At 40.4% G+C, this 21,701-nt stretch overlaps 2 protein-coding genes across 11 annotated transcripts in view; one reads left to right on the plus strand and one right to left on the minus strand.

Annotated features, from left to right (window-relative positions):
- The window catches only part of LOC125695540 (cytosolic phospholipase A2 beta-like), a 43,733-nt gene extending 34,167 nt beyond the window's left edge, over positions 1–9,566 (plus strand). For all 10 annotated transcript variants that reach the window (XM_048950190.1, XM_048950182.1, XM_048950183.1 and 7 more), the window contains 6 exons: positions 342–479; positions 755–859; positions 1,400–1,585; positions 4,006–4,172; positions 5,073–5,259; positions 6,279–9,566. In XM_048950190.1, coding sequence (XP_048806147.1) covers positions 342–479; positions 755–859; positions 1,400–1,585; positions 4,006–4,172; positions 5,073–5,259; positions 6,279–6,523 — 1,028 coding nt within the window. In that variant the 3' untranslated portion in view covers positions 6,524–9,566. The remainder of the gene's footprint in view (positions 1–341; positions 480–754; positions 860–1,399; positions 1,586–4,005; positions 4,173–5,072; positions 5,260–6,278) is intronic.
- Positions 9,567–14,005: 4,439 nt separating this feature from the next.
- The window catches only part of SPTBN5 (spectrin beta, non-erythrocytic 5), an 88,993-nt gene continuing 81,297 nt past the window's right edge, over positions 14,006–21,701 (minus strand). Inside the window, exons 59-67 of the mRNA XM_048949249.1 lie at positions 21,114–21,290; positions 20,231–20,335; positions 19,271–19,885; positions 17,977–18,048; positions 16,465–16,551; positions 15,992–16,083; positions 15,734–15,819; positions 15,131–15,257; positions 14,006–14,338 (exon numbers count right to left, since the gene is read on the minus strand). Coding sequence (XP_048805206.1) covers positions 14,212–14,338; positions 15,131–15,257; positions 15,734–15,819; positions 15,992–16,083; positions 16,465–16,551; positions 17,977–18,048; positions 19,271–19,885; positions 20,231–20,335; positions 21,114–21,290 — 1,488 coding nt within the window. The 3' untranslated portion in view covers positions 14,006–14,211. The remainder of the gene's footprint in view (positions 14,339–15,130; positions 15,258–15,733; positions 15,820–15,991; positions 16,084–16,464; positions 16,552–17,976; positions 18,049–19,270; positions 19,886–20,230; positions 20,336–21,113; positions 21,291–21,701) is intronic.

The raw sequence follows: 21,701 nt of genomic DNA on the forward strand, positions 1-21,701 counted from the left end.
TTTTTCATACTGGTCATTATTGAGGGTTGTATCACAGTTGTTTATTGTTTGATGATCTCGAGTTAGAGAGATAGGTGGGTTCCCAGAATCTTTATATAGCAATATGAGTCTACATTTTTAATGCTAATGTTAGACTCTTTCTGAGTTGGAAAAAGCTAGTGAGTGAATACTCTCAGTTCTTATGGAACTAGACAGTGTAGTTTGCAGTACAAACTCGTGATAGCACTGAGCTGCTGAGACCAGCAAAGTTCATGAAACCTTAGATAGCTGTATCCAAGGGGTAACCTTTGTTTCCTTATTCTGTAGGACATTAAACATAGCATATGCCAATTCTTTTGTAGAGTGGGCTGAGTTTTCTCCTTATGAAGTGGCCATACCAAAGTACGGAGCCTCCATTCGTTCAGAATATTTTGACAGTGAGTTCTTCATGGGAAGGCGAGTGAAAAAGCTGCCAGAATCTCGGATCTGCTATCTAGAAGGTGACCTAACGTGATACCTCTTATTATGTTACTTTGCACTGCGTGGTGAATGGTCTGAGAGTAATTAGCCCTTGAGGAAAAACACTGAATTGTTTTCATTATTAAGCTTCAACTCTTCTACTTAAACTATGACATAACAAGGTCAATTCATACATATTCATACCAGGCCAACAATCCATAGCATTGATACTTATAATTAAAAAAAAACAATTAGTTGAAATAGTCAACAGTTAACGTGTTGGTTCAGTATTTTTCCCATGTGATTTGACTTGCAGGTCTTTGGACAAACATCTTTACCAGGAATTTGCTGGATGGCTTGTACTGGTCCTCAAATTCAAATGAATTCTGGGAGCGATGGGCCAAAGATATGGTAGATATAGGTAAGGGTTTCAAAATCAGTATTCATTTTTGACCATTCTGTGCCTTCTGTTAAGGAGGTGAGTAAGGAAAATACACCATTGCAGCTGTTTGTGAATAATCTCTCACATGTTTTCCCTAAACTGGTATGTGTTGTATTGCATCATTCTAGACCTTCCGGTATGATTTTCACCTGTATCAGAATGATCACCTTGTGATGTTTTCCTCTTACAGTTATTTTATTTTTAATTCCCAGAGGCACATTTCATGCTAGTTGCAAATGTTTTTCATTTAGAATTTATTCATGATCTGTTAAATGACTCCTGTGACTACAAATGAGAAGGGTGGCTCTTACTTTTAGACAGAAGTACAAAGAAAGTACGTAAAAGGCAAAAGGCGTGCTTGTTTTAAACAAAACCAAATATCTCTGTGTTCAAATGATCGTGTACATACATTTTTCAACAGATTGCAGGAAATGTGGAGGGAAGAACAGCTAGCCAGCAGAAGTGTCTAGGAGAACAGATTACACCTGTTTTTTTCTCATGATTCCTTTTCTATTTCAGAGAAACATTCTCCTGAGGAGGATACCACTATCATTGAGCCTCCATCTTGTTTGTCGGGGAAGTTGTATGAAATGTTTCAGGACATTATAACGAAGCGGCCACTACTGGGAAAGTCTCATAACTTCCTGAGAGGCTTAGAATTTCATAAGGATTATGTCCACCAGCAAAAATTTATTGAATGGAAAGGTAACTGCAACAAAGATTTAGCTGCAGTGTGCAGGTAACATCTCAGATTGTTTTTTCTTAGACTTTGGAAATCTCACTTTTAGAGATATTTGCTCGGGGTCTGGAAATCTGCTGAGATGGAGCTATTTCACTGTGTGTGTTTCCTCAGAGTGACAAGTTAAAATGAATTAGTCCATGAATTGCTCTTTCACTTTTTGACGAGATTTGACGAGTCACAGCATGCTTTTCTACAGGAAGTGTGTCATTCTGCATAGGTATAGTAGTCAGAAGATTCGGAGAAATGTGAATTTTTTTTGAGGTCAATAAGCAGAGGTAACACTGGAAACATAAGGCAGCAGGTTATTGTGTTGGTCAGATGAAGGAGAAGATTGGCTGCAAAAGCATGGTTGCTATGTGTGTAGTATTAGATGATTTAGTCACCTGTCCTTAACCCTTCAGAAGCAGAAATAATAAAAACCAACCATAGAAAGTTAGAGCCACATAGATTTAGATTTATATTAAAAAAAAAAAAAAGTGTGTAGATTTGATGTATAAATTAAACATTAATTTTCTATGGCCTGTGCTCTGCAGGTGAACAAACAAGTGAAGTCATGGTTGTTTTACCTCAAAAACCATGAAAGTCTATGAAATGATATGCAGATAATGGAACTGAGCCTTTGAGCACCATAAATCTTCCTGTAATCCAGTCTTCATTTATGCCTTGAGCAGGTAGCAGTGTGGGAGGGTCTTACATTATTAATCTGATTTTAGCAAGGAAATGTGTGCTCCTCTGAGTCCTTCCCTTTTGCAGTTTGTGTTTTATCTCCTCTGTTCCATGTAAGTTACTACACCTTTTATGCCTGGCTGCCATTGCTTCCCTGAAGTTTGCCGACAAGTGGCAAGAGGTGTGGAGCTTTTAGGGCCTGCAGAGTACTAAATGCTTTTCAGAAATGATAGTCTAATGGTAGGTGAAGTCTCAGGAATACGGCTCTGTCTTAAATACTTCCCCGGAGCTCAGATTAACTGAAACATTAAAAAGATTCATTAAATGGCAAGTGCAAAGCTTAGTTTTGGTGGTGATAAATTTGAGAACTCATAGCAGGCAATCATAGTAATACATTTATGGTAGTTTGTGCTTCTGAGGGAATTTCTGAGGAAGCACTTCTTCAAAGTCCCTTTTTGAAGGAAGTAGAGTTTTAAAATGGAAGTAGAGACTCTCCCGAGGAAAAGTCTGATCTTTAATTCATTTATGAAGCCATGAATAAATGCTGCACAGTTTTGTGTTCATGATAAGATATTGGGTGTAGTGAAATTTCAACTTAAAATATTCACCAGGCCAAATAGAAGTAAAAAGTACATTCTGTTTCTTCTTTGAGGAGGCAAGCAAAGAACTCTCAGTGCACCAGAATCCCATCATCCATAAATGCTAAAAGAAGCAAATAATTTTGTAAAGATCTGACACTAAGGGAATGAAAAAAATATGAGTTATTACTTCAAGATGCTGTCAAATGTTCCAGGCTATGGAATGAGCTGGAATTATTCTGCACAGTTTAAATCAACACTACAGAATGAGGCCAAGGAGGCAGAAAGATGTGCAGTATTTCTGCAATCAACATTTTTTTTAAATGCCTAAGCACAGATGTTTCAAGGAATGAGGGGTCTGCTGTAGGCTTTGCTACCTCCTTTTGTCAACTAGAAGGAGTCTCTTAAAACACTATTTTGATATTTATATCACAGCAAAAGGTTTCTTGTTCCATGAGACTAGAAATGGTAGTGGGCTTGCTGTCTACAGGGTGGCTGGTGGGTTTTGGACAGAGAAAAGAGAATCTAGCTATCAGATATTGGCTATTGATTTCAATATGTCAATTTCTATAATCTACTTTTTGCTGCTTTTAGAGTGTGTGTGAAATTTAATTAATTGAGGCAATACTTGAATACTTTAAGCTATGGGGAGAAAATGCTGTATGCACAATCTGATATTTTTTTCAACATGGCTAACATAATTTATATGAGAAGACATTGAAAGCAAGCTGAAGTCAGAGTTTTCACCTCGAGAGAAAAGTCTAAACCAGAAAATGCAGAAATCGAAAAGGAGCAATGCAAAAGAGCAGCAATGTACTGCATTTGTTAGATTTGTTGTTACACTGTGAAATTGTTTTTGTTGTTTGCATTTTTTCCCAGTTCTTAGCAGGGGAAAAAAAATCAGCTAAAGCCTGTATTCTGTGAAAAAACAATCCCCAGAGCAGCTGTGAGGCCAGTGGAGTCTGTGTCTCACCTGTCCTCTGCCTGGCTGCCTCACAGCCTGCCTTTGTGAGGCCACGTTTGTGGGGTCGCATTATGGAGGGAGGTGAGCTTGGTCTCAATGACAAAGGGCTGCCTTTACTGTGTATCACAGCTCTTTTGATCATTGCATTGCTAACTATATTCATAATGTTTTTCAGACACTGTGCTGGACTCGTTCCCTAACAGTCTGACGCCACTGCAGAAATATCTTTGCCTGATAGATGTTGGCTATTTCATTAACACCAGTGGTGCAGCACTTTTCAAGCCAGAGAGGAACGTAGATGTCATTATCTCACTTGATTATGGTTTGGGGAATGCGTTCAAGGTAACAAAATCAATATGATCTGTTCCTTGCAGCCCTGGCCAATTTCTTATTCTAAAGCCATAAGAGTTCATAGCCAAATTTATATCTGATACTCAAATTATACAGTGACCAGCTACTCTAAAAGTGACTAATTGGTAAAGGTATAGAAGTGATCTTTACAGTACAAAGGTTAGCTCCTGAGGTGAGTAATGGAGTTTGTTGGAGTTTTGATGGCAAAGACTGAATGAAGCTCGATTGCTGTACATGTAGATACGTAGGTAACATGCTTACATTTTTTCAACTACATATTTCAGAGCTTCTGCAGGTCCACTTGGGTGATCAGGAAAATTATTTCCCTTTTATGTGTCTGTAGTGTGAGGGGGCATGGGAACTGATCAGCGGGACAGAGTATGTGCATACTTGATTTATTAAAACTTTCAAGTAAATAGTTGTCCAAATCTTGATCATATTCTTAAGAGCAAACCAGTCACAGTATCTTAGAGGAGGATGGAAGCTTCCTTCAAGACCACAGCAATATAGGCTGATAGACCTAAAGATCTTAGGCTCCTTTCTCTGTATTGGATCATGACATTCACTTTCTAGGATACTCTGGGTGTTGTAGTAGCGAGTGGCTGCTGAAGACAAGATTGTGATCTCCCACGTCCTGTCCTCATGACAAATTCTAAGAGTGGCTTTTGTCATTCCTTCCAATAATTTAAAAAAACTCAACGGGGTGATAAGTGTCTTCTGACTTGTGGCATGTGATGGCAGAAAGTAGGGTTGTTCTATGGCTACTTTGGTCTACACCTAGTCTGCAGTGTAATTCTAGGAACTGAATTAATTTGCCACAGTATTTCTGTGATACATCAATAAACCTTGTCTTAGTACTTCCTTTAAGGCAATGACGTTCTGTATCTACAGCAATTAGAGATGACATACAAATATTGCAAGATACAAAAAATCCCATTCCCCAAAGTGGAGATAAGTGAAGAAGAAGCAAAGAACCCAAAGGAATGTTATGTGTTTGAAGATGCAGAGGACCCAAGAGCACCCATAGTAATTCATTTCCCTCTTGTGAATGACACATTTAAGGAATTCAAGGCACCTGGTAAGTTTAGTCTTTTTACTTGAATTTGGGTTATTTGTCTTTCTACAGTATTGATCTTCTTTGTTCTTCCTAACAATTTTGGAAGAGGGCACAGCCTTTGTGTGAGTGAGAGTATCCCATCTTCTACCCATCAGGGTCATTCATGCATATTTGCCTCTATCTCTGGGATATGAATGAGGATGCATTTGGGGAAAATTATGAACAGTGGCAACAGAGGTTAAGTAAAGCTCATTTTCTGATATGAGATTCACCACTGTGAACAGATACTCCAACAAATTCATACTTAGAAACTGCAGACAAAGAGGAGGTGCCCAGAAGAGGGAACTGGGCTTGTTAGGTGGAGACTGGACATGGTTCAAATGGCACTGTGCCATCAGGTGAGGCTGCTGAACAGAGGCTAGCTGATAAAACAAGTGTCTTAGGGGCACTTTATGTGAAACATGGATGAGATTATGCAGGGCAACACAGCTGCTGCAGCTTCTCAATGCTCCAGGCCTAAATGTGTGAGATGTGATGCTCACCTGCATGTCTCTGAGCAGGCACTGATTCATCAGTCAAGCTGAGAGCAGCTGATATGGGTGGTTGGGGGAGGAGGGACCTTAGCAACCTGTTTGTGTGAATTTCAAGTTTAACAGTGGAGCTTTTCACTTCCAGATGGCTGAGAGACACCTTGTGGAAATTATTGTGGGTATTTATTTTTTCTGCTTTTAACTATTTAAATTCTAGAAAAGAGAAAGAATTGGCTTGTGAATTTCCCATTTACAATGCCCTTACAGACTGCACTTTTCTGTGCTTGAGGTGGATGCAACTGTATCTGGATGTGGATAGCACAGATAATAAGGCTCTCCAACTATCAGGAAGTTTGGCAAAGCAAAGCTTGGACATTTTTAATAGTCACTTCTGTTGTCAGTCTGGGCCCCACATACTGAAGTCTCATTGCCATGAAAACACTCAGTTACATAAAAAGCTGATGTGTATCAAGCAGAGCTCACTATGGTGGCTTTTCTCTTCGTCCACAGGGGAAAAGCGCAGTCTCTCAGAGATGGAAGAAGGCAAAGTAAATCTGGAAAACAACTGTTCACCCTATTACCTCATTAGGCTAATCTACTCTCCTGAAAATTTTGACAAACTTGTGAACCTGAGCAAGTACAACATCCTCAACAACAGAGACCTGCTCTTTCAGGCACTTCAGAATGCTGTAGAACGGAAAATAAGTTGCACGACTTGGAATCTCCCCAGCCACTCTGGAGCTGGATATGCCTAGGCTGGGTTTTCATTCTTTTCCTCACTGAAGGCTACAACAGTCACATTACAATGAACTCATAACAATCACAGTCACATTACAATGCATCACAGTGTTCATGATTTGCAGGAGACTCAGGAAACCTGTACATTTCTCATCTTGCCTTGTTCAAGTTCCTGGCTTTCAAAAGAATTTATGCAATCTTCCTCACCCAAGTTTTCAGACCATAAGAGCCTCACAGTGTAGTTTTACTTGACAAGAAATGAGAGTCCTGGTTAGCAGAGAACTTTCAAGAATTTCCCAATGCTGTAAAAAATGGTGGTGGTTATAGCAATAGTTCTTTACATGTGCCTGTTCCCTCAATCCTGAGCCCATTATCAGTGCTTTTTGAATGATACAATTATTTACAAACCAAGTCCTGGCCATTTGCATTCAGTAATGTCCAGATTTTCAGCTAGTCTGAGCAGCAAGAATTTGCACTGAATTGGTGGGCTCAGCTCTGAAGTCAGGCCAAAGAGTCATACATACCTGTTAACAGCAGCCAATCTGCAGTGCGGACTGTTACATTTTGTTTGGCTAATTCCCCTTGCTGATGTAGAAATTATTCCTTTATTCCATTCCCCTGCAAATGTTTGGCACAGAAATGCTGCTCCAGACTGCCACGAAGGGGGCAGTTACATTTCAAGAAGAGAAGACATGAGACTATGGTTCTTGCTTTCAAGTTTTGGCTAGAGGAAAAATTCCACTTAAGGCATGAGTGATTATTTTCATTTATATGGGCAGTGCCTGTATGAATTAAAATGTCAAGAGCTTTTGAAATAAAAAACTCAGGGTGAATAGTTACCATAGACACAAGTAACTACATTTAATTCAAGAACGATGACCAAGACCTAAGCTAATGCTTCTTATGGATGCAAGCTGAATGCAGGATAAAATAAGTAATGTAACAGAGTGCATAGTTACTGCATTTTCACAACTAGATTTTTTTCCTCTTTACAGTCTTTATCCCTAACATCACAGGCAAGGTATTTTTAATAGGTGCTACACTAAAATGGAACAGAAATAAAAAAAAGGAAATTCTTTTTCACACCTCTTTGCTGGAGGAAAATACTCAGAAAAGAACACTGCCTGGTTTTCATTTGCTTGGGATTATGGTGAGAAATACTGCCTTGATCTAAGAGCCTGGAATATTGTTACGGCTCTTCGCAGCATTAAAAAGATGGTAGAGAAGGATACGGAGTGCACGAAACATAAATCAGAGAAGTTTCTAGGTTTCATAGCACTGAAGGAGTTGGGCCTGCTTTTGGCATATTTAATCCAAACGTAGGACGTTCACAGAGGCCCAGGAAACTCTTGCACATTTCTTCTGTGTTGATATCTAGAATGAGTTGTACTTAAAATTAAAGAAAGAGAAACAGATCTGCCTATTTGGTGCATGCAGGCAGTATCTGAGCTCAGAGGAGAACACCCACAAAAAGTTTCATTGCCTGAGCCCTGCTCCTACAAAATGCTGTCTTCTGTTGCAAGTAAAGGCAGTAAATAAGCCTCCGCAGTACTCCTTGTATGGGGCTTACTTGTTGAGTTGAGGAGCACTATAAGAAGAAAGAATTAATCAGATATGGCTGCAAGAAAGACAGAAAGAGCTGTTTCGAGTTGATTTGAAAACTAAGATGACAGCAGGAGGGGTATCTCAAAAAACAAAGTCTTACCAGTAGGATCTGTGACCTTCATGTAGGAGAATATGTCCTGGTGCAGTATGCCCTAGTGCAGGCAAATGCACACAGGAGCAGAGGCGGCTGTATGCTGTTTTACCTCATCCACCTAATTTTTACATGCTGCTAAAAAACCCATTTTGTTCATGGGTACAATGAGTGACCCCTAACACCCAGGGATCTTGACAGCATGTAGCCAGCAGTGACACACCTTGAATGCACTGAGAAAACGGGCTCTGTGTGCTTCACCTACCTGTAACTGGGGCATGGTTTGTGCCTGCACAGTGCTGCTAATGCACACAGAGATGCCTGCTAAAATGTGAAAGAAATGGGAAAAAAAGCACAAACCCAGAGTGCCCAGATAACCCATGGGAGTCAGTGGGGAACGGGTTCTCTGAGGGACTGTTAAACCCTATGGTAGGATGAAGGAGGTCAAGGTGGGGTGGGGGGTGTGAAGATGTGCTGATGGTCCCTTTGCCATGGAACTGTCACCCATGATCCTGCACTGCACACTGGGCCAGGGCTGCTGGTTACTCTCACAGCCAAACACTGTGCTAAGTGCCCCAGAGCCTCCTTGGCATCCCGTGTGGTAGCCCTGTAGCATTAGAAGACAATACCTAAGTTTTAAATGCTTTCTGTTGCATTTCAAAGCCTGTAATTATGTGAGGGCTGCACCACTGCCTATAAGAAGGTGGCGTTAGTTTCTTTTTGTTGTGTGAAGCCGAGGGAGCTTGTTGTTGGTCTGACAGTGTGGCAGAAAGCCTTGGAGGGTGTTTGTGGGGGTGAAGTGTGGCGGGACTGGGACCTGCGGGCTCACCCACAGCTTGCTGGGGGAATGGTGGCTGGCACGTGCTGTCCTCACTACAGCTGGGTTGTGTTTTAAGACATGCTCAGTCAAACAGCCTGAACCCACAGAACCAGAAAGTGTACTTACAGTGCTTGATGTGCAGCTGGTTAGTGTGTCCTGTGCTCAGGTCTGCTCCTTGATCCTGCTCTTCTTTCTAGTGGACACAAGTCTAAAGGAAAGGACCACTGAAATGTTGTGTGCTTGTTCCTCATCCCCGTGTGTTGCTTATGGACAGGTCCGTGCCTGCCATTGTGGAGTTATGTTTGTTTAACTGTTGAAAATGAATTCACGCCTGCAATGTGCCCATCCAAAATGCAACCCAGGTCACAGCTCTCAGATGAACATTCAGCTGGAATGCCCCCAGAAACACAGAGCTTGCTATCTGCTGCTGAACACAGAGGAAAAAATGTTTGTTCTTACAACTCTTAGCTGTAGCTGTATAGAAATTGCTTATATCTATTAACTGCTTAATAATACAACCATTAAAACATAATGTTGCAAAAGAGCACCAGACCCCTGTCAGTTTTTATGCACTTCTTAAGCACAGGACTAAACTCTTTGTGGTAGCACCAGCACTGCTGCTGCTGCTAAGTGCTTTGTAGAGCATTTACTGCTTTCAAGATGGGGTGGAAAAATCAGAGACATGTTCTGTCTTACAGAAGCATTGAGAGCCTGGAAAAGAGCGGAAATATGAACTCCTGTGGCAAATAAATGCTCCTGAGAGAATGGCACAGGCTGGGTAGGAACACAGCTCTACTGAGCCGCAGCCAGAACACTGCACCATTTCACTCTGAGTGATTAAACGTGTAGAGAAGCCTGCCTTTTACTGAGCTTTAGTATTATCAACAACTAAACAATGAGTTTAAAATAATAGAATCATAGAATATAAGGTTGGAAGGAACCTTTAAGATCATTTAGTTCTAGATCCCCTGCTGTAGGCAGGGACATTTCCTCCTAGACTGGGTTGCTCAAAGCCCCATGCAGCCTGGCCTTGAATGCGTCCAGGGAGGGCATCCACCACTTTGCTGGACAACCTGTACCAGTCTCTCACCATCCTCACTGTAAAGAATGTCTTCCTAATATCTAGTCTAGCTCCTTCTTCCAGTTTGAAGCTATTTCCCCTTGTCCTGTTGCTATATGCCCCTATAAAATGTATAAAAACAACCTCCGTAAGTTTTATAAAAGTTTTTTTTAACGCGTAGAAACAGCTAAAGATCAACTCTAAGTGAAAATGCACCCCTTTTTGTTACTGTTTTTTGTTACTGAAAACAGTTCCAGTAGAGGTGCAGCAACAGAGAGGGCCAAACTGGCCAAGAAGCATGGTGATTTGCTCACTTTACTGGCTGCTATTGGAATAAGCCACAGCACGAATTTAAACTCAAGGAGCTGCACGCACACCAAAAGCGTTTACATAAATCTGGGGCCGTGCACTCTTCGTTCCTCCCACTGAAAAGTTAGTTGAGACGAAGGAGAGCAAAAACCATGCTTCAGAATAGCTAAAACAGGACCCTTACCTGAGGAGCTAAGGACCTGAAGCTTTAGCTTTCACTTCACAAGGAAAAGCCTTAGCCATTGTACTATCCTGGGTGAAAAATAACTAATTTCTCCCCTGCTTGTGCTAGGTTTTCTTGAAGGGCTCAGAAACAGAGATAAGAAGGTGGAAAATAAGGCCCCAACAAAGTGTTACTCCTCGTGGTTGTGCCATACCTTAACAAGTGGGGACCCAGCTCCGGCAGCCCCACCTGGCACTGCAGGGTTCTGTGGGGTGCGTCCAATGGTGCCTGGCTCAGCCCAGCACAGCAAGGCTGGCGTTGGTACCTCAGATGACACAGCTCATCTGCAGACTGTTCTGAGTGTGCTGAGATGCTCTTCCCCTCTGGATCTGCTGATTGACTGGTTAAAAAGCTGTTTCAGAACAAGAAAAATAAAACTTAACTCTCCACAAGCCCATTGCAGGGGTGAACCTGCGGACAAGAGAGCATTTGGTCTCCAGACAAAAACTCATGCCCTGCTTCTATTGCAGGCCTGCCACTTCCCTACATTATTTATTATACCTCTTAGCCATAAGTGCATGAAGATGAAACTTGCAGCTGTATCACCTTATTGCATATCCAGGCAGAGGCACAGAGGAAGAAAAGTAAAAGCCACCAGCAGTCTCATGCCAGAGGCCTTTCTTCCAAGCTTGGACTTCTCCTGGAAAAGCACTGGCAGTCACATCTTTGCTCCAGGCAAGAATACATTTTTAAAAGCATACTGACTGTGTTCTCACCATTCAGTGAAAAAGGGTCTGGGACTCTAAGCAGTCCTGGTGTATCTGCACACTGGTTTATTGGTGGCAAAAGGGGTGGTGGAAGGAAAAACTAACATTCTTTTCAGGTCCAAAATCTCCCATTCCCAGAACAACCAAACCTGTGTAACATAGTATGTAAGCAGCTGATCATGTTCATTGAAACAGCAGCTCTTGGCTTTCCTAAGGCATCATCTTACTGACCCATTTTCTTAATCTTAATACCCATATAGTCTATTCAAAGCTGCAAGGTGCTTTGGGCAATGGGTTTAGCTTTCTGCTTCAAGCGTTCATTACTAATCAATTGGTACATGTAATAAAAGTAGCATAAAACCATAACTCCTTGCAATGATAAACTACTCATCAGTGCATGCTGTGGAATGACAAATCCATGGAGAACTTCGAATGAGCCAGGGGAATACTGAAAGCAGCAGGTTTAGCAATGTCAATGACATTGTCAGCAAAAAATATACATATAACCTACATTCATGGGGTATAAACCAGTTCCTGAAAGTAAAACATTTGCAGGAAGAAAGAAGGAGAGAAATATCAAAGGATGGAGCAAAATCAGGTTAAAATTGGAAAGCCAAACCAATCTTTGTGCCTCAGATAACTACATGAGTTTTTTTTTCAGCTTGTTCCTATCTGGTTCCTTGTAGTTGTAGTCAAAGTTATTCCCTTCCTTCCAGTGCTTCTGTAGGGAGGACCTCCTACTGCTGACATACATCACGGTATGTATCTTTTCTAACCCTCCTTGTGGCTTCTGGAGGGAAAGATTCTCTGAAATAAAGAATGTTGAAATATTTCACATGCATCTCAGTTCAAGAGCCACAGCTATTGTTGCCAGTTACTGGCTGCTTATTGAGCAACAGCAGCCTATGCCTTGGGGAGAGTGATGGTTTGTGCCTCCTCACTGCACTTTGAAGTGCCAGGACTTAAGTGAGCAGGTAGGGGCACGGGACTTGAAATGTAGTTTTTATAGGGATGAGGAAATGAGCTGAGCAGAGGTGGATGGAGTCCTCCTTTGATATCACATGCACCTGAGGCTTCTGCTTTGGGAAGAGTTGGTAAAAGCACAAGGACTGGGTGATCCAGCTGATGAAATCAGCAGGCTACTGTATCTATCCTATGAGGAAAAACACTACACCATACTTTGCTTTAAAATATTGCCCTGTAATTACTAACGAGCCCTAGCTTACCTGTAGGTGTGGATGCCACTTATTCTTCAATTAACATACAATAATGGCAGGCTTCCATATCACAATCTACTTTTTTTCAAGGCCTCCCACGCCTCTGGCAAATGACAAAATATATTATTGCCTCTCTATTTGATCATTATAGTGGTAAATGCAACACTGAAACAATTGCAGAAATGAATGTTGAAAATATTAACTATTTATAGCATAGCAGAATAATTTTGCAAATGTGCCTTTTTCTTAGTAAAACATCATGCTTGCTAACCAACAACATTACAACCCACCTGGATCTGATGAACATTTCCATTTTCAGCTGTTTAAAACAATTTATACTAGAACAGCATGAAGTGCACTGGTATGCTTGCAGGTGCAGAAAGAAAGGTTTACGTGTAATAATTTAATCCCACGGTATTTTGAATTTCTAATGTGTGAAGGTTGAATGTCTTCCCTAGAAGAGTCTGACAAACCCTGAAAAGTTCACTTCATTATGAAATAAGTGCTCTTTCATTTGCCCTTTTCCTGGGAGAGACACACAGGTGACTGCCAAGGGATTTTCTTCTATCATAGAATGAGACTAATGCTTATGTTCAGCTGCCATGATTTTGAAGAGTTCCACTCAGAGCACCAGACAACTAAAGCTGTGCTAACTGTGCACTGCCCATTCGATGGGTTCCTTACATCAACACCTCAAGACAAAATTTAGGGCATTAAAACATTGTAAGATGAGACAAATTTTTAAGTGCAATTATCGTTCATCTATGGAGATTGGTGATCAGGTTGCAGGTCTTAAGTCAGATCTCATCCAAAGCCACGGTAATGCAATTTGGTGTGACCAATGAGCCCTGGGAGGGAGGCACAGAGCTGACAGCATCTAGTTCCTCTCATTTGTCAAAATCAAGCTCCAGCAATTTAAAACTGGAGTCTCTTATAGGCCTGCAGCAATGGACACCTGAATTGTTGCTGTACGATATCTGAAAACAGTGACAGGTCTTCTGAAAAATGCTCCATTGTGGATGCATGATCATTTCTTTCAGTATACCCTTATCATCTTTTTTCCAACGCAAGGTACTGTGAAAGGAAAGAGGGCATTTTATGCAGAAAATTGCCTCAGACCATGTTTAGTTTTTTTTTGTTTTTTTTTTTTTTTTTTTTTTTTTTTTTTCCTTTTCTTTTGATTCTCCACCTTTACATCAGGCTCTACATCTTGTTTAGCCAGCATCAGAGGACTAGTGTGGGTCCTTGTCTTTATACCTCTGGTCCTCAGTCTTAGCCACTGAACAAAGGCTGCTAAATACAGCTCTGCTGCTTGTTCCAATTGAGAGGGTAGATGGGCAAACTTCCATCTGGCAGTCACTTCATGTGAGCTGTCTGGATTAAAGTTCCCTCTCCTTTTCCATTAAGTGACTTGGAGTATGTATTACTTAGGTGATAGGGTGAATGACAAAGTTGTATCCACAGAAGTATCCCAGATGTTCTTTTTAATTATATTTAATGACTTTACCAGATTTAATGCCTAATTAAAATAAGTTCCAAAGGTAGTGATTAAATTAAAACTTATGAATACATTTGCAGAGGTTAGATACAGTGGTGAAGGGTCTGTTTTTCATTGAAGCAAATGTTAGTTTCCTCTTCCTGCTTCTAGTAGAGATGAAGGCAGTTTTGTGCTATTACCACTTTTGTTCTTGGTTCAAAGTGGTGATGGAGGCTTGGGTCACTGCAATCCCATCTTCCTTTAAATTTCTGGAAAAAGCTGCAGATTCCTTCTCTGGTTTGATTCTGAAAGATGGTGTTCTCCTATGAACAACAGTCATCACCAGAAAATTAGGGGCAATCTGGATGAGTTTAAGTCATTGTGTATATTCAAAGCACCTCTTAGGCATCTACCTCAGCAGTGGAAAAAAAAAAATAAATAAACCTTGCAGAGGGTTTAGAGTTTCATATCACAGCCCAGAAGATTTTTACAGCCTCTAAATGCAATATAAACTGATTTACCCTACAGGCCAAATTTCCTAATTTGGCTCCAGCTGAGTTTTCAGTGTCTGTGTTTAGGTTCTCAAAATGGTCCATGATTGAAGTATTCAAACAGTGCAATTTCATACAACTGATTTTGTTCCTTACTATAAGAGTCTGGATTCCTTTCAGACCCTGCTGAAGAGAATATTCAAAGGAAAAATAGCAGGCTTCTAGTTTGGATTCTTGCTCTGGTTTTCTCATCTATTGGAACATGTTTGTCTCCACAGAGCATAAAGGTAATCCAATTTTCAGGTCACACACTTCATTTCAATAACATTAGTGACTAAAATAAGTGATAAAAGAATTCCTCTGGGATTCCCAGTTTTAAATTGTTAACCACAGACACGATATAGCTGACTTCATTGAAACCCAGTTTTGAAAATTGGCTGTAGCACATCATAAATAACAAAGTGAAATGAGGCATCATCCTACTCAAGAATACTGTATTCTACCAGATTAACAACAGAGAAGCAGGATTTTTGGATCTCAGGACAATCTACCTCTGTAGGTGGCTGCTAACTAAGCACAAACAGTGGTGGTGTCTGTTCAGCATTGCAGCACAGAACCCCCTACCTCAGGAGTGTAGTTTTGCTGGTCAGTCTTTCAGCAGAGTCTCTGTCCCATAAACTTGTCTGGGAGGTCTCAGTGCTTGGAGTGAAAGGTCTCACCATCACTGTGGGATCTGGTCTGTTCCTATGTCCTACAGAGTCAAAGAACACAGATAAAAACACGGTAGTAAAGTGTTGTTAGAAGAAGAATTTGGAGTGTGTAGCCAATTCTGGGTCCACACCAATTTTCCCTGAAACTCGTTAGAATTGTTGCTCTGGCTTCCTTTCCAGTATGCCATTGCCTGGTGGATTTAGAGGAAAAACTGTTGATCAAGATCCAAAGCAACCCTTTACTGAAATGATGGCTATGGCTGTTGGGTAATACCCTTCTTTGGGATCAACCTGATGCTGGATGCATTACAACTGCAGGACTGCTTTGCAAGTCACCCCAGGGCAGTCTCCTGCTAGGTTGCTACATTGAAAAGGTGGCAGGTAACTTTGTATTGCTGTCTGAAGGATGCAAAAAGGAAGGCCCCAAATGCCCCATTCTAAGGACAGTCTCTCATTCTCTTTCTCTCACCATCACTTGCTGAAACACAATTAATTCTTGAATAAAATGAGAACGTACCTATATTATTCTGTAGTGACTGCAACCAGTTCTCCATCAGCATCGGAGAAGGTGCTGAAAAGAAATACTCTGCCCCATCTCTCAGTCTGTGAAAAGGGATAGGAGAGGGAACATTCTAGTTAGTCTTACTTTTGACTGAGATAAGCAATATAAGACACTGCAGTTATGGCTCCTACAGTCTTAGGTGACTGTAGGCAAATGCAACAAGTCAGGATAGCTGTGTAGATTTTTATTAGCACACATCTCTATAAGACTTACCGTAACATGAAGGTGTTCTCCTTCCTGATGTAGTTTGTCAGCCTCTCACATTTGGCACCAACAATGCTGAGGGACGGGAGTGTGGATATATTCTGAAGGAGGACAGAATCATAACAAAATATGTGTTGTATCTTTTCTCCTGGGATTCAATTCTATACCAACGTGTAGGCTGACTATGCACCCATAGTATCTTTTTTTGCTTCTAATTTTATGATCAAGCTCAATGAATAGGAAGAACCACAGAGGAATAGTGGGCACATTATATCTTGAAGTCAGATATTTGAATCGGATATCTCATTTGAAGACTGTTTGAAAACTTATGAAATCTTATTATTCAGTCTTGTAGTTGGTAATCACTGAACGACTGCAGGATTTGACAAAACCAACATTGGTAAGAGAACCGATTACACCTAGCCCAAAAATGAAGCAAATGTAACACACAGAATACCAGAAAGATTCAAAAAAGAAATTACCTTAGATGCTTCTTGTTCATCATTGTAGAAATCAAGCTTTAGTCCATCGAGTTTTACATAGAAGGATTTCCAAGACCTTGAACCTGGCTATAAGAAAAATAATAATAAAATCCAATGATTAGCAACATATTTAATTTCAGTAGTGAAATCTTCTTTGGGCAGCTTCCACAGTAAGCCAGGAGATGAGCCAGATTATGAATGCAGAAGTTCTCTTTGTCATGATTACCTCCTAAAAAACCACAGCCTGTTGTAGTTACTGTTGTGATGATTCAGTAAAGGGTTCCGTGAATCAGGACCCAACAAATGATACAGTACAGCTCAAGGAACTTCTACACCATGTTGTAGTCAGCAACAACTTTGAGAGATGTGTTATTAAATCTTGGTCTACTTTTGGACACTAACAGGCTCACTTCATTTTCCTAACTGGAACCAGGCCATTCCTGCTGGTCACAGTTCAGTTTGAAATATTTCATTTCACTCTGACACGGTTGCCAAATTTTAGTTCATTTCCTAGACAATCACCTGCAAAATGCTACTGAACACTATGCAAAAACAACTATCTCTTACTCCAACTCTGTACCAGTGAAAGGTCAGTCTAGTGTCTGTAATCTTCCAAATTCCAAAGCTCCTATTACATGTATGTATTCTTATTTTGTTGTATCAGTTAATCACAGTAAATCAAGTTGACTAATTTGGTGATTCAGAGAAAAGGAAGGAAAACATGGTAAGGAAGATACGTCACAGTTTTTCAGTAAGATGGAAGTTCAGTATCAGAGCAGACTAAATTTGGTGTGTTCAAAGGAGTAGAATAACTAGATTTCATTTCCAGATGATGAAATCCATAGCAGCTTCAATTTTTAAAAGAGAGATTTCAAGTTAAAAAGTGTCAGAGGAAATATTCTATGGGACAAACAATCCAAGGCTACCTGCTTACATGCAATACTTCAGTAAACGCTCAGATGTCTACAGACTGGTGATAAATATTAGGAAACTTCCTGTCCTGTTATGATCATTATCTTACTGACCTATTATTCCTTCCCAGGATAAGAATTCTGATTTCAGTGTCATTCAACTCTAGATTAAACAAAGCACAACTTCCAAAAATGAACTGAAATCTTTTTTCTTTTCTAGTAAGTTAGAAGCTACAATCACTGAAAGCATGGGAGTTGGAGCTTCCTCTGCCAACAAACCATCACATGCTGATACAGGATCATGAAGCTTGTTGAAGGGGACCTTCATTCATGTTTCTGGTTTACCATGGATATCTGATTTATTATGGATAGACAGACCCTGTTCTGCATGATTCCTATGACAGGCACAATGACATTGTCTCTGTTAAGGACAGAATCAGGTACTAATGAAATCAGTGGACTCTTCTTTAACAGTAACTGATTTAAACCTACAGTCCTGCTCTCCTCTTCAGCATAGTTTTATCCTGAAGAAGTCTGACCTGATCTGGACTGTAACTCAAGGAAAGGTGAATTAAACCAGAGTGGAGGCATTTTTTTCTACCTGTCGCCGTCCTGGAAGAAGCTGGTCTCTCTTTTCTAGGAACCCCTCCATATGCTGGAGACTTGCAGAAACCTGAGACAAGAACACTTCTGTTAAACTTTTTAAAAGCCCTTGAAGATGTTGCAAATTTTGAAGCTATAAAAGGTAAATTCCACACAGAGAAATTGGTCTTTGCTGCCTCTAGCCTTTTTGTTCACGATGCAGCCAGGAATCCTTTCTAGTTTGTAACCACATCTCATTTGCTGCTTACGTAAAGAGAATCCGTATGTCCCTAGAACAATATGCTCAGGGAATTTATCACAGTTTATTATGAAATTAATGTTTCCTTTTGAAATCCAGTCATTTGCCTACCTGGAACGGCAAGCTGGCTTTCAACCTGGATTATTATCTGGAGGTCCTGGACTCTCTTACTTGGTCAACCAAATTTGGAGGTAGATTACCATTTGGAGGTGTAAATTAGTATTATTATTCAGAATAAAGGGTATTGTCATCCTGTTTACAAGGGACAGAGATGATATCCTTACAATACAAGTGCTCTATTTGACATCCAAACATTACGTGACCAAGAGCCATTCAGTGTTTTGACTGTGATAGCATGATTAATAAAAAATCCATTACAGAAAATAAATTTTATTACCTTTGAATGTTATTTTGATATTACTAAATGCAATTTACAACTTAAATTGCCAAAGAATTAATTACACCCTTGCAATAATGATGAGTTACACCAATCTGTAGTGTTGCACTGGTATACTTGGGTATGTGAGCAACACATTCCTCTTATAAAGTGCAAAGGGGAAGGGAACAACTTTTACCCATCTATGAGTTAACAGTAAATTTCCTGCCTGGGTGAGGAACTAGGAGCTTCTGGTTCTAGACTTGCACCAGCTGATCAGCTCTGGGCAAACGTGCTACCCAGTCCTGCTTCTCTGTAACTTCTAAACTCATTGGGCACTCAGCATGGAGATGCTCATGGAAAGGCAAGATGTCATGAATAAATCAGCAGCTTTGTCTCTTTCTGAGGTAGCACCTCTTGTTAAGTGTTCTGCTAAATGTCCAGCAGTATGAATAGCCTCTAAGTTGGGAATGAAAACCAGAAACCCATGCTGGTGTCAAGCCCTAAGCTGCAAAGCTGAGCAAATTAAAAATGCTTTTAAGCTGTATGTATCTGCTTAATATTTTTGGAAAACATATTGATTGTAAAGGATTTTCTTGCAGAATTTTCTATATTTCATTATTTGAACTAGCACAGGTTAGCAGTTTTGTGAGGAGACAAGAATCCCAGGGAACTTACCGAAGATGCAGTCTCCAATGTCTCTGGCAAGGACCTAGACAGCGGTAAATCTGATGATTTATCTAATGAATTCTGGTCAGGCTTGGGTGATGTTGCTGTTAATTTTGTTTGCAGGTTGGAGGAGGAGCTTTCAACACTTTTTTCTTGAGGTGATACAAGGCCCATGGCATATGATTCTGAGAAATTGTTGCTGCGTTGCAGGCTTATGGAGGTAGGAGATAAAGGAGAGGTTAAAGAAGTGTGATGCGCCAAAGATGTAGCTTGTGGGTCCACTGTCTTTGGTGTAGGTGGAGTGATAATCTCACTGAGTCTCCTCTCAGGTTTCATTTCTGTTTTTTTGCTGCTCAGCACCTCGGGGACTTTCCCAGAAGCAAATTGTTGGAATGCTACCACAGGCTTTTCAACTGGGGAGAAAATTGTTTCAAGTGGAGTCCAGGACAGGAGTGGTGGTTGCACAGATTGCACTGGCTTTGTGTTCCTTATCTCTATCACTTTTGGTGGTGGATTCCTTTTGTCAGATGTTTTTCTTTTCAGAGAAGGAACCCGTACAATTTTGCCTTTATCTTTCTGCTCACTTTCTTCTGCATCTGTCTGTTTCAGAAGATTCATCTCCCTCTGTAGGACATAAACATTACATTTTTTAAATTACCTGTGTAAGTATACTCATGGGCACTGTCCAGAGAAGCTTTTATTTTAAGCATGAATGTTTTTCAAATGCACTCCCTTCTTGCACTAAATTCTAAGGACTATACCTTCACTGGCATTCTAACCATTAGAACTAAATTTATTTGCTATACTCTGAGCTAGAGACTTTAATAACCTCTAGAGAAACCATGCCACTGCTTCTCTAAGATTGCTGTAGAAGCAATGAGTATTCTTACATGGAATGACCGACTCCAGATATCTAAGATTCCAGATCATACTGTCTCAGATGCAGCTAATCAGCCTCCTACTTTTTACCTTAGTTTTCCTGCTGAGCTGAGCAAATTTCTCCTCCTGAGCTGCAAGCATGTTCTCAAAGTCACGATGTTTCTTCAGTAGTTCCTCTACTTCAGACACAGAATCCTGAGTGGAAAAAATGAACAGATACAGAAGTTGAAACTCAAGTCTAATGGAATTTTTTTTTTTTTTTTTTTTACAGCTTGCAGTCTGGCAGCTGTATGTGAGAAAAAGAACTCAAGAAACAACCTTCTTTTTTCCACTGAAGCCAAGTGGTATCATGGCTTTCAACTGTAACCGTTTACATACAGATCAAGTACTTGGATTTTAGTTTGAGCTAGATGCACTTTGTTTCTCCCTTGTAACAACATGCATCTTAAATCTCTGCCTTGCTCTTTCCTTGTACTGGAATATCTCAGTTTATGATGGTGCTTTCCCATCTTCAGAATTATTAAAAGATAGTCAATAAATAGAAAAAAAAATATATATGGATGCTGGTCTTCAAATAAAAACTCGTACGCTAACTATCAGCCATCTGTGCAAAATATTCTACAGCCCCAACAGGAGGTGGGGAGTTTTTTTCCTTTCAAAGCAGGTTCTCTCCATGACAGGGAAGTTGGTACTTCTGTAAGATTTCTTACTATGTCAAGAAGAAATGGGATGCAATTCTTCCCAGTCTTCTATCAACCCCTGGAAGCCACCACCTCCTGAAGCTCACCATCATGTAAACCTCAGCGCCTGACTCAGGCTCCCTTCTGTAACAGCACCAAAATCCCGCCCCCTGTAATCTCAAGGCTGCATTGCTCTTTAGATTGGTTTAATTTCAGAGTTGAGCTAGCATATGCTCCTAGCAGTCAGTATGTTCTAGGAGGCATTTCGACACTGTAACACTGTCCTTACTCACCCCATAGCTCGGGTCTGAAAGAAAGCTCTCCTTGGCAGCCAGCCATGCTTCTGCTTGTTCTAACTCTCTGCGGAGCAATTGAATCTCCCAGTTTTCTTCATACAACTCTTTCCTCATGTTCCAGCTCTCCTTTACTTTCTTCATCAGCTCTGACAGCTCTAGCAGCTTTTCTTCAATCTAAAAAAAAAACATTTGCAATGCCGTGAGGTAAAAGATCCAATTGGACTTTCATTTGACAGCCAACTAGCAGATAATTTAGCCTCAAGATCTGGAAAAGATGACCTCTAGATAATGTTATGGTGGTAACATAATTTAGAAAGAAAATTTGAGTCCTAATTTTTTTTTAATTGAGATAATTTAGCTTACATGCTGCATAATTATGTATTGTAATTGTACGCATTTTCCTGTATGACCAATATTCTGCTCTACATTTTTCCATGATGAAACTTTATGCCAGGGAATTGTATTCTAGAACTAGTGAGAACCTCGATGACTCAACAAATCCAACAATTTATGACATTATAACAATTGAGAGTCTTCAATTCTACAGCAGAAGTAATGTAATGTTGCATACAACCCAAGATGTTT

This window comes from Lagopus muta, chromosome 6 (assembly GCF_023343835.1).
Source record: "Lagopus muta isolate bLagMut1 chromosome 6, bLagMut1 primary, whole genome shotgun sequence".
Lineage (NCBI taxonomy): Eukaryota > Metazoa > Chordata > Aves > Galliformes > Phasianidae > Lagopus > Lagopus muta.